The 13,236-nt window shown below is 41.2% G+C and overlaps 1 protein-coding gene across 1 annotated transcript; it reads right to left on the reverse strand.

Moving 5' to 3' along the window:
• Positions 1 to 5,628: 5,628 nt before the first annotated feature.
• On the reverse strand, positions 5,629 to 6,502 carry LOC108060803 (mpv17-like protein 2). The gene has a single exon (XM_017146678.3). The coding sequence runs from the start codon at positions 6,374 to 6,376 to the stop codon at positions 5,789 to 5,791; it is 588 nt and encodes a 195-aa protein (XP_017002167.3). The 5' UTR covers positions 6,377 to 6,502; the 3' UTR covers positions 5,629 to 5,788.
• Positions 6,503 to 13,236: the final 6,734 nt, after the last annotated feature.

Raw genomic sequence — 13,236 nt, forward strand, 5'->3', positions numbered from 1 at the left:
GGAGTTGGCGGAGTTGATTGCTCCCATCGTCTGTTTTGAAGCCATGTTGATTTTCGTACGTCGTGGGAAATTAAAGCTCCTCCCAGCTGCTCCCGCAACTCGAATACAAGATTTTAATTGCCGCTTGCCGAGAAGTGCGGCGTCGGAGTCCCCGGAGAGTGGGCATTGCGGTGAGTCCCATCCTTTTGGTCGTTTTCGTCCTGCTGCAATGCGCAGATGTGCAACCAACTGTTGGGCTAGAAGTCCGGCCACCACCTACAACTATTTATGCGGGTGATGAGTGGTCGACTGGCCTCCCGACTCCGAGGGAATGACCTGGCTGAATGGCCGCTGATTGCACCGAGGTAGCCTGCAAATGACTTTCTGATATGCCCAGCAAAATATTGACTGTGCTGAGCTCACACAATCCCACCGCTTTTTCAAACTCATTGGGGAGTACGAATATAATATACTGCCGAGCACTGGGCGAAATCGAAATGTTACTGATATTGGAGAAAAAATTAAATCGCTCGACTGCAACGGGTTTTTAATGGGCTATTGTTTGGGCACCAGTGCGGATGAGTAATATTTGCTAGTTTTTCATAGCGCCATACTTGAAAAATCACTCATACGCAACGAGGACCGCCGAAAGTATGTGTAGCTTTATTGTACTTCAACATTTTTACGATGTCCTTGTTGTGTTTGAATTATTTGGTCGTCATACTTCAAAATTTCAAATAGCCCGGAATGTCAATAAAAAACAAAATCATTTTTATGGTAATCCTAGTGGTATTAAAAATATGATTTTTATTATTCTTGTAGTGTTGCTATTCAAAATAAATTTAAATATTAACAGTCTGGCTCTAAGTACCTTGCTCACTATTTTTTCAAATAGAATAATGTTTGACAAGGCTTAAAAAAATATACAACCTAAATACGATTGATAACGAATATTCTGTGTAGGCTGCCGGACAATTGTGGGGCCCAAAAAATTTGTATGTGCCAAAAGCATTTGTATCTTGACACTTTGGACGACCGGAGCCCGTAAATTTGTACAGCAAATAAGTGAATTCAGACAGCATCAAGATAGAGCTTAAAATATTTGTCATAGTCTGCGGAATCGCACATGGAAATCTAGACACGACGAACTTTTCACTATGTTCGGTAGTTCCCGGACCACCTCGAATGAATCCGCAGCCACGCGTCGCGATTTCAGTATTTTTTGTTTTCGGTTTTCCGGTTTTTCACGACACCTGCGGCGATGTCCCATTTGGGAGGCAGAGGCAAAGGAAAGAACACAGTTGGAGATGTCTTTAACAGATTTTTGAGTCAACGTTTTTGCGTTGTTGCGATTTGTTGTGCTGTATTGTGTTACTTGCCTCTTATTGTGTATTATTTTTATTTTTAACACACTTCCCAGTGCAACTGGCCTCCCTCCCCCTCCCCCTTCATTTACATTTGTTTCATCCTATTATCCTGGTTAACCGGCCCGTTCTCAGCACTCCACCGTTCCACAGTTCCAACGTCGTGCCATTTGTCAAGTTCTGCTCCCAACTTTAGCCCGCGGCTTTTTTGTAATTACACAACTCGGGGTGCGGGAAAGACAAAGGGGGAGGAGCAGGGGATTTAGCTGGGTAAATGAAAGCGGCTTAAAAAAGCAGAGCGTTGGGGTTTTGTGGTGCTCGTTAAAATTTGTTGCTCTCATTTCGATTGTTGCTGCGGTTGTTATTCTGTTGTTGTTGTTGCTGTTGTTGTTCTCTGGGTTCTGGGATTGTTGTTTGCGCCGCTGTTGCCGATTTTAGTGCGATTCCGTTGGCCCCAGCAGGCATAAAAGTTGGGCCGGGATTGAAGGTATTACGCTTGAATATGCGAACCGGATTGAAAAGCTCGCATGAAGTTGCCCGACCATGATTCATGATCCCCTTCTGGATGGCCACTTTAATGCTCATTCAATTTTCCAGATCCCAACAATTAAGAGTTTTTAATCATCGACTAGTCCGCAAAACGGCGGAGGCCCAAAAGAGCCCAGCTGGATGTTGGATGGCCTTTGTATGGCTCCATTATGCGGTTGATTTACTACCCAAACAGCTGTGAAATATCATGGCCCTACAGGAAGCCCCTCGACCGATGCCAAACGGAACGGAAACGGGTCAAAGGGATTTGCCCATATGCACATTCATAGTTCTCTTTAAAGTTGTTAGAAGTTCGGACACCAGGGGATTAGTAGGGATGGAATTTTAATGGGAAGTCAATGCCATGGGTGTTAAAATGAAATGGAAGCATAGGAAAATTTTTATTCAAAACGACAATTTAATCTTTGTCAACCACTCCCACAATTTAAGGTCATGAATTATTTTTTGTAAATAAAACAACAAAGTTAAAGTAAAATATGAATTCTGGTAAGCTCACAATAAAATTTTGTTTAATTAAAACATAACCTATGTATTGTTGTTTGTATTGTATTGTTTGATATTTTTTGTTTGATGGAACTTAATAAAAGGATATGTATGTTGAATTAAACAAAAATCGTAACGGTTGCTTACTATTCTTCCTAACCCTTTTCAATGCTATTGTGTTCGACTACCATAAAGATTTCAAAGTGCCCCAGTAATGAGTGCATTTATTATCCATTTGCTGTAGCGAGTTAATGCTCTGATCCCGGGCTTATCTTTGCTTGAACGCAGCAGCAGCTTGTTTACACCCATATTTATCAATGCTGTCCGCAATAAGACTTCGACAGAGCCACGAGATGCCCGTTCTTGCGCGAAAAGTTTTGAGCAACTCAGCTAGATAAATCAAGTGGCATTAGGGCAGGGGTCTGGCGATGCTGCTGCTGCGGCAAGATAAATAAATTAACTCGTTCAAGTTGGCTGACAGATGGACTTAGTGCCATCATGATGGGACAGGGCCTTCATACCCTCTCCTCGCCCAGCGAACAAACAAGTCGTTAAAAACGCGTGAATCCTGGCTAATTTATGGCTAATTAAGTTGACGCAACTTTTATGCAGGGTAAGAAGAAGAGCGGGGACTTCCCGCCATAAGCAACATATGCCACGTGCTTTGATGGCAGTTATGTCGTTTGTGTTTCGAAAAGCGGTTCGGGGCTTACGCACATATATATTCAGCTATATGTATGCACCCATTTCACCATTATATGGTCGTACACTCAGCGAAACAAAGGGCGGGTCCAGTACTCGACCTGCTCGTGAATACCTCGTTAATTAGGTAGCCTGTTAGGAGCAGCTTACCATCGTAATACATTTTTATGATCGCAAATGGAATTATAACTGCTGGGCATGTGACTACACAATGCTCAACCCACTTTTATTTTCATCCTTGTACCCATTCTGTTTGGAAGCTGCTATAGTACACTGAGGAAAATATTAAGACTTAAATTAAGGAATAGTAATTATGATTAAATTAAAAAATAAATTAGCGAGTTGATTATCTTAGAACTCTATGAAAAAATTCAATAAATATTTTGTCAGCAATGAAAGAAAATACTTACTATTAGAAAATATTTTTGCTCTCTGTATTTACACACAATGCCATTACTAGGGCATAGGTTATGGTCGGGTGGGTCAGTCGGAGCCCCGAGACAGACTCCGGAGTCCGGGAGAAGCCTCCACAATATACAGGACCTTGTAGGGACTGTGTAACATAACCATACATCCCGTCCCTTCTGTCGGGGTAATTTCGTAGACAAACATCATTGGCATTTCTGTTTGAAGGCTCTGAGTGCCAATTAACTGAACGTGGCTGGCCCACCTGAACCAGATGGACGGATGGGTGGATGGATGAGAGTACTCGACCCCCGATTGTACAGGAACCTGCACATATATAATGGATATCGATCACAACCGGAATACAAACTGCCAGGGGGTGCTAAGCTAATTGCCGACTGCAAGTGTGAACATTTTTATCATGTCATAAAGGCAACTTGAACATAATTATGTTTAATATACGAGTGCTGTCGGGGAAAAGTGATTTTTCAGGTTCTAAAAGGCAATGTAATTAAATAAAATTCCCATTTGCTTTAAATTAATTGCGTACAAATAAATTGGATATTATCTAATGGCAAACATCTCTATTTTGAAGTCCTGTTTCCCTAGCTGTCTTTGGTTAGCCGTCGGCGGTGACTTGGAAAAGTCGGTCATCAACACGTAGTCTCATTTGGGATACTTTAACCACACACAACTCATCAAAAACCCCAGCAGAGCTGGCTGGCCACGTGCCGAAAAGCCCCCAGATCCGCCCACTCCGCCAGCAAAGGATTCCACAGGGTGGGACTGGAACTGAGCTTTTAAATTAAATCACAAAATGAGGATAGAGCGACTAAGGCAACCGAGGCTGCCGCTAAGCCAAATAAATAAACCCTTTGGCCGCAGTCCTTGGTGTCCTTGCTCCTTGAAGGCGCATCCTCCTTGGGAGAGATAACTGTGAGGACAGGAAGTCAACTTGCCAGTGGGCCAAAGGAAGGGTAAGTGATGCACAGTGGACAAAATTTCGAAAATGTTTGGCTCTACGTTCTTTATTAAATTTTTATTGTTTTAAAATATTTTAGGTATTTAAAAAATATTTAAATTTTTCATCTTTATTTAATAGGTATTTTTCCATATTTAATTGCTGGCTAATCTTAATTTCTACCACTGTAAAGCGGGAGAAAGCGAAGTGGATGACTTCTCGTTGTGCCTGGCGATTCGGTTGCCAAAAGGACACACGGAGACCAAAAGGGATAATGGCATAAAATCCAACAAAATGAAAAGAAAGCGGCAAATCATGTTAAGAGATTTAAATTGGATTAGTTGACATGTGTGTGAGTGGGTGTCTCTCCTTGGTGGCGTCAACTGGCGGTGGCCGTGAAGTCCTTTTCTCGCCCCTGGACGTGAATGTGGATTTGGCTGGGGATGTGGATCTTCTGGCACGGCCGCCACTCGCTCATCTTGACATCAATTTTGTCACTTGATTTCCCTTTCTTTTTTGCATTTTTTCGTACTGGGCCCTGTGCTTTTATTTATTTTGTATGCTTGACACAATTCCTCGTCGAGGGCTTACGGCTCGAGTATCTCTCCGGTCCTCGATGCCATTCACTCGCCCGCAATCTGCTCTTTCGCAGTCCCCAACGGAGAATCCACCCAGGTTCTGCATTTGACAAGTAACCAGCCCCCCAGCCCACAATTCGGGCCGGAGGTCACCTTCCATCATCGTCTATCGCCGGGCAGAACAGTTTGGGACCAGAGAAATGGCGTCAGGTTTCTTCGGTGTTGGTACCCAATAAAATTGTGAGTCACTTTAAAAAAGCTTTAGACAATCACAATGATTTATTCCACAGTCGAATTGTAAAGCTCAATAGTTGGTGGTCAAGAACATAGGGCAATTAGGAGAGTGAATTATCAAAACAATGTATGTTGTCTACCCCCAATAACCATAATAAAGTAAATTTGGGATATTAGCAGGGACTGTAATAATGAGTTTAAACTTTTTATATGAAAAAGAATAATGTGAATAAAAAGAGGAAAAATAAATACCACAAAATTTACTTTTTATCACAAATTGACTATAAAATTGTTACCAATATAAATACAATTTTCTATAAGCATTTAAAAAAATAATTTAAAAAAATTTATTTTAATATCTAAGAAGGCTTTTTAAAAAATTGTTATGAGCTGCTATCAATTGTCTTCACAATTATTGACCTGTAATTTATTTTTGATTTGGGAGCGAATGACTTAATATCGAAAAGCAGATAAAAGTCTTAAAATACTTTGAATTTTTTGCTTCGCTAAAAATAAGTTCTAAAACATAAATATTACTCGTTCTTGGACTCCGGCTTTTTGCGATACTTGACTTGGGAAGTGAAAATGTCATAGCCCAGACTAATAGTATTATCGTAGAACACTCTGTACTGCGGCTTAATCAGCAGGAAGTTGATGAACTGTGCCAAAGGCCACACTGTCCATTCCGCAGCGTACAGGATCAAGGCCTTGTCCTTGATCTCCTGCTTCAGCTCCTCCCACGAATTGTCCTCCAGAACAGCCATGGTGAGGAAAAACACGGCGATGTAGAAGGGCGAGCAGATGAACTGGTCCAGCAGGATCTTGACTACGACCATCTTATAGGTGCGCTGGGGATATAGGTAGTCCAGGTATTGATACCAATAGTGGCACACCAGGCCCACCGTAAACCCGGAAATGCCCATCCGCAGTGTTCGTATCCGGTTCCATTCCTGAAGCTCCCCTATGAAGCGCTCGTAGCTCTGTTCCATGGTATCACCCACCATGCTCAAGCCCACGGAGATGCCGATGTTGGTAAGCAGGAGATACTTCGGACTGAAGGCAGCCTGGTGGAAACGATCCAAGGCCTGTGTTAAACGCTTCCATTGCACTCTTCTGGCCATCTGGGATACCTAGTAAACAATTCTGCATTTCCGGACTGGCGTTTCCATGTCAATTTATCCTAATGGCTCATTATTGGAAGTTGAAAGTTTTTTTGTGCTTGAACAAATATTTTCCAGCTTATAATGGCAGTTACGGCATGACGACACGGAAAAGATATCAGGGATAAAAATATTACACAAAAAAGGATCTGTTTAAATCTTGAAAGACTTATTGCAGAATTTTATTTTTTATTTGGCTTACCAATTTATCATATTTATTTACTTTATAACTTAACACTTTTTATACCCGTTACTCGTAGAGTAAAAGGGTATATTAGATTCGTGCAAAAGTATGTAACAGGTAGAAGGAAGCGTTTCCGACCCCATAAAGTATATATATTCTTGATCAGGATCACTAGCCGAGTCGATCTAGCCATGTCCGTCTGTCCGTCTGTCCGTCTGTCCGTCTGTCCGTCTGTCCGTCTGTCTGTCCGTCTGTCTGTCTGTATGAACGCTGAGATCTCGGAAACTATAAAAGCTAGAAGATTGACATTTTGCATGAAGATTCTAGGAGTTCCTACGCAGCGCAAGTTTGTTTCAAAAGGGTGCCACGCCCCCTCTAACGCCCACAATCGCTTATATACGATTTTAAAAATTTCATTATTTTGGAAAAGTAAAAATGCAGTTTTATTGTGTTTATCAATACCTATCGAAATGTAGAAGAAATTTTTTAAATCGGACCATTCGTTAAAAAGTTACGGCGGATCAAAGTTTTTCTCCATCTCCTTCGCACTCCCTTTAGCTGAGTAACGGGTATCTGATAGTCGGGGCACCCGACTATAGCGTTCTCTCTTGTTTTTTTATAATATGTTGGAAAAATAGTGTTAATTTCTTTTTTAAGAAAATAATATAAAGGCTCAAGTAACTTAATTTTTCGTCACTTTCTTTAAAGTTATATTCTTTTCAGGCCAATCATCTTTAAAAGTAATCCTTTTCGTATATTTTAAAAAAGTTCAGAATAGAGATAGAATTTACGACTCCAATTTTAATATTGATAACTTATTTGTTATCAAAAGAATTTCAAGCGGTTAACACGCCATGCAGGCAACACCGAATTCCAATCAAAATTTTAATCAAAATGCCGCAGGAATGCCCATATATATTTGTTAAAGATAAAGGCCGAACCGCAACTAGAAATCAGAACCAAAAAGGATAGAGGGAGTTTGGCATTTAGCTGGGAAACAAAGCACAAACAGGCAATGAAATCAATTTGGCGCCGGCAACACGAAATGAGTTTTCGGAGGATTTGTTGAGGTAGCCTAAGCAGGCTCCAACTTTTATCTAACGCCCTGGGCTAAGGACTCGCTCCGCCGTTGAAAGGATCAGAAAGGGTTGGCCACCCACACGCACCGAAAAAAAAGAAGGAAATCGCTTCGCTCGGCATTCAAATGAGGCTTTCTCCCCGCTCGATAATCCCCACCCCACATGTTGCTGCCGCCGAATCCCCAACCCTCCTATTATGGGCCATGTGTTTTGGGGCCTTGACGCCTCCGGGTGTCGGGGAGTTAATTCTGCCAAATCATTCGCACGCGATTCCCAACCGCAGAACCCCTTTGCACCCCTTGGGGAAATCATATGTGCGGGTGATGGTCCCCACCCAACTCATCCCCTTTCGGGGCCAGTGAATTGAAAAATATTTACGGCCTTCTACGATCCATGCTAAAATCCAATTTTATTTTTATATTTCGTCGAAATCCGCCATAAAACCGAGTTCCACCATCGTCCCTTCCCGGCTTTCAGCTGCCGGTTCCGGCTGTCGATTCAAAAGCGCCAACCGTAAATTCAGCTTTGCAGTTTGTTTGCCGGGCTCGCTGGGCCCCCCATATCAACTGATTCTGACAGAATCGGAGAGGTCGGGGTGTCGGCATTTGTTTCATTAGCCCCGCGACGCGCAGATGTATTTACTATTCTCCCAATTCGCTGCATTATTTGCAGGCGTTTAATATGCGAGTTCTAGCGAAATGACAGAGTGTCAGGGCAACAAAGGCGCAGAATCAAAAATAATAAACGTAAATACGAGTTGAAAAATAATCAACGAAAACGTTTGACATAATTAAAACGGTATATGTACAATTTCACCGAAATAATTGGAAAAGATAAACTGGAAACGCAAAATAACACAATGGAGCGAAGAACAAATGTTTATAGATGAAAACATTTTTCCGGATTATTTAACTAGTGTGATGAGCACAATTAATTAAAGAGCTAAGAATTTAATGAAAATAAATATAATGTTGTGACTTATTTTTAAATTATTTAATATTATTTACAATTATTTTACTCTATCATTTATTTCAAAGGTTTTCGTTTTAAATCTAGATTGTTAAATATATTTAAAACAAATTATACTCATGTTATTTTAAAACATATATTCTCTTATCCTGCTAAACAAACTGTACTTTTATTGTACCCAATTTCTGTTCTCGAAACCGTCCCCAAAATTTGTTACTTTAAAAGGGTCGACAACAATAAATGCTGATTCGGTTGGTTTCAGCGCAGGACCCCCGTCACAAAGGCCTTCTAGGTCTAATTCTTTGTGCAAATGAAATGTGCTTACAGCACTCGGCTATTTACATACTGGCACTTCCATCCGTAGCCCTTTTGGGAGCACCGGCGAGATATGGGGGCTACTATATTGTGTCGCCTGTCCCGAGGTCCATGGACACATGAGTACGTCTAGCTGGATGGTCGCCAGGTTCGTGGAGCGTGGCGAAAAACTGCCAAAAAAAAAAGGAAAACATAAAGAAAGAAAAGTGAAAGCGGCCATGCCGGGCGAATGCATTTTCATAGTTTTTCCCACTTTGTTATGCTGATTTTTCACATTTCGTTTCCTTTCGTTTTTCCTGCCAGCCAGCCATGTTCGTTCCGCTCTCAATTTTTTCCCTGGCACGGAATGTGGCCGGGTTTTAGGGTTGGGCCGTCGAGCTGTGGGGTTCCGAGATCCGAGTTCTGAGTTCCGAGCATGTGTGCATTTTAATTGAATTTTTCATTTCGCTCAATAAAAGCAAAAGCCGAATATGCGAGGCAGCGAGCCGCAAAAAGTGTCATAATCCTCCTCGTGTCCTTGGACCCGTTAAATTCATTGCACCGAGTTGGGTCGAGACTGCGGACTCCCGAAAAGTCCGGCGATTCGGTTGATTTACCCGTCTGCGACTAAGCATTTCGTTTAATATATATATTGCAAATCACTCTCTAATTGATTTCGAATCGATTTTGAATGGCGTTTTAGTTCATGTTTAGACTGCCGCTCGTTCGGCTTCATTTTCCGCTGGCTGCCTCGACTTCAATTTATGCAAATTAAATCGAAATGTGATTTTAATGGTATCTCAGCACGGCCAGGCCCAAATGATGATGAGCGTGTTTGCAAATAAATGGAAGTCAAAAAGTTTAGTTAGCTCTGTGTGCAGAAATCCGTGCAGCGGGGAATCCGCTCCACCGAGCCAAAGGAAGCCAACTATAACCGCATGTTCCGTTCCGGAAAACTAACTTATTCAATTAGTGGATGGGAAACTTTGGATGTTTGCACTGCACTCAGAGCAAAACTACATTTAATCTTTAATCATTTCGATTATTAAATAAACTAAGATTTTTTAGCAAACTGCGATTTTTTAGCAGAGTTTAAAGACTAAAATTTATTCATAGCCTTTTTACCTTTTGTTTAATATACCTAAAGGGATCAACATTTTTCGTTTTATTTTACTGAATCGAATGAATTAACCAATTTCTTTCATATGGAAGCAATAAATCACTCATATAAATGTAAATATCTTGTTGTTTCTTTTAGGAGACATATTTTCCGGCCAACATGAAAAACATCAGCCCTTTTTATATGAGTTCTCTATAAAAACCCATGAAAATCGGATTGTATTAAACTCGAAAAAACTGTAAATACTGCTGCAGATAAAAATTTCCAACAACCAATTTTTAAACGGAATAATCAGTCAATATACCAAATTATAGAATTAAGTAATTGAGCTCCAAAAATAAACGTATGTCAGTCTAGATAAATAACTGTTTGTAGCTTGAAGCAAACGGAATTTCAAGGGATCACAGTGAATGCCAAAGGTCAATTGACTTGACTCGTACAATTAACCGGTTGTGGGTAAAGGAACTCCCGGCATATTTGAATTGCACCGCCGAGGAAAATAAGTCAGCTCACCGTTAACGTAAACGAGCAAATAGCCAAACAGTCAACACGGCGGCGTCGCCACCCGCCAGTCGTGCCAATTTCGTTAAAGCAAGAGAAAACAAACAGCACAACAGTACCACCCCAGACCCCAAACCCAAAACAAACAGAGCCACCCCATTTTGCACAGGCTGTCTGGACGATGCACGAAAACAAAAGAGCAACAAGGTGGTGGGCGGGCAGGCGGATGGGGATGACAGGTGTCCCGGTTCGTCGTACAGGTGCACTTGGAAAAATATTTCTCTCTGATCAGAATATTTGAGTCGTGCTTAAAGTTTGTATAGGGGATTCCTGTTTTTGGTAGATTTTTTTATTATTATAATTTTATTATTAACCCAATTAATTTTGAATAATAAATTAATAATAGTAGGTACATAGATGTTTATATTGCATACCAATTTTAGAAAATATATGCTAAAAATATTGATTAGCCATTATTTTAATAATAATATTTATTTGTATCCTAGCGTCGGAAGGATAAGATTATATTTATTACCAAAGTCGCATTATAAATTTCATAGCAAAAGTTTTAAATGATAAAAATGTAATAACTATAAGTTTTAGTATAAATTGTAGTTGCAAACTTTATTAACCCATAGTTTTTTCCAAGTGGTGGTACCTTATTATCGTGGGCAGAACACAGCTGTTTATGAGGCGCAAAAGTGTCATACATCATGCGACACGCGATGTCAGGTTGGGAGGACACGGGAATCAGGACTCTGGCCTGGCCGCCTGCTCCATGTCGGAAGGGGAGTCCGTCCGTATGCCTGTCCGTTTGTCCGTTCATGACGCGGAACGAGATGATGATGAAATTGGCTTGGGTCGGCAAAGCGGAGCAAAACGGCGGGCATGCAGAAAAGAACGTCGCGGATTTGTAACTGAGTCGGATCCACTAACGACAGAAACGAAAAACGAGTGCGGCACGGGGATGGGAAGACCCTGGGAGACAGAGTGCATCATCACCTCCGTTGCCACCTCCTGCAGTACAGTACTTTGCCATTATTATCAGCAGCATTGGATGGAGGATAGGAGGAGGCTGGCTGCTGACTCCTCCGCAGGATAGGCATTCACGCCCAGCTAAGTGGCACACGAAGCGTTAAACTATTAAGCACATGTTGCCACTCGGCGGGTGATTCATGAACGGGTGGGGTGCTGGTGCCGGAGGATCTGCGTCACGCACAGGAAGTGTCTGCACCGCCTTTGTTATGCGGCTCAAGATAAATCATGCACATAAGTCCTGGGCAATGTCTCCGTGCCGTGAGATTACAACATAAATTCAGCTTGCCATCACATTTAAAAATTCCATTTTGTCACAGCTTCAGGGGCTGTCCAACTGACTGATATTTGGTAGCAATTTCGCTTTGCAGGTGGCATGTCTAAATGTCTTTCTTTATTTTTTAAAGTTAAGGTTAGGGAAATATTTTATTCCAAGAACATTTTCTTGGAAAACTCTTGTAACTGCTTTTACATTAATTCTAGTTTGTAGTCTGATACTCTAGTTCCATTTAAAATCAGAAAGGCAAATACATTTCACACGAAGCTTTCATCCACACACAGGCACACATTAGCTCTTTGAAAGGAGTGTAACTGCTGGTAAACTAAAGTGCTTAAAGCCAGAAAAATAACAGACAAATTAGAAACACACACAGACGTCTCTGTTCCACTACCCATCTAACTGGATAACTTTTCAAAGGACCTGTAAGGATATCACGGAACGGCGGGAGGCGGGGCACTCTAATTAGAATAATTTTGCGCTGCGTTGCGCTTGACAGCGTTGCAGAGGTAGCGCCATCTGGCGGACAGCGGCAGAAGGAAGGCAATGCCTGCAGGACCTACACACACACACACACACACACATGGATGCCAAGTCTAAAAGCAAACAAATGCACTGAGCAAAATTATTGTTAGTTTTAAATCAGTTGTACTTTTTTAACGGTGAAAAAGTGTCAGTCAGCGCAGGCTGTTTAATTATTTTAGAATTCCAAAGTTTATTTCGGTTTTCAAACGATATAAATAATATATAATTTTTATAAATGTGAAAATAAGTGTGTACAATTAAATAAATAAAATTAAATAAAACAATTTAACTGGTATTCATTTTATTATTAGTCTTGATTTTATTGATAATTTTTTCGCCAGTGGAAAAGGCGCATGGACCTGGCCTGCATTCCTTGTATGACGAGCAAATGTCAGGACGAAAGGTCAGCGAACCCAGGTGCCTGAGTGGGGTTATACTATATAATCATGATAAAAGCATCTCACTTATGTACGTATACGTACTGTGCAGCCGCAGGAGTCGGCGATGTCAACGGGGAGTTCCTTAAATTACAGAATTTAATTAATTTCGCAGAGATTTTTCATCGGTGGCCGCGCGCACTTGACTTTGTACTTTTGACTCAACTCCATTGCTCTTTCGCCTGCCACTAATTTCCCCATCATCTGCGGTTGAGTCATTTTCACGGGTATCAGCCAGGACTTGAGTTGAGTTGAGTTCCACGGAGCCCCATATTCATTTCAATTTCCATTTCCATTTGCACATCCCACTTTCCCATCCGCACACACAAAAAAATTTGCTTGGTAAAATAGACCAACAAAGATAGTCACGTAACTATTAAAATAGTTACGTGTATTTTGT

Source organism: Drosophila takahashii, chromosome 3L (assembly GCF_030179915.1).
Source record: "Drosophila takahashii strain IR98-3 E-12201 chromosome 3L, DtakHiC1v2, whole genome shotgun sequence".
In the NCBI taxonomy this organism is placed as follows: Eukaryota; Metazoa; Arthropoda; class Insecta; order Diptera; family Drosophilidae; genus Drosophila; species Drosophila takahashii.

Excerpts from the sequence above, each read along its gene's own strand:
- LOC108060803 (XM_017146678.3), bottom strand. The coding sequence starts at position 6,376 with ATGGCCAGAAGAGTGCAATGGAAGCGTTTAACACAGGCCTTGGATCGT.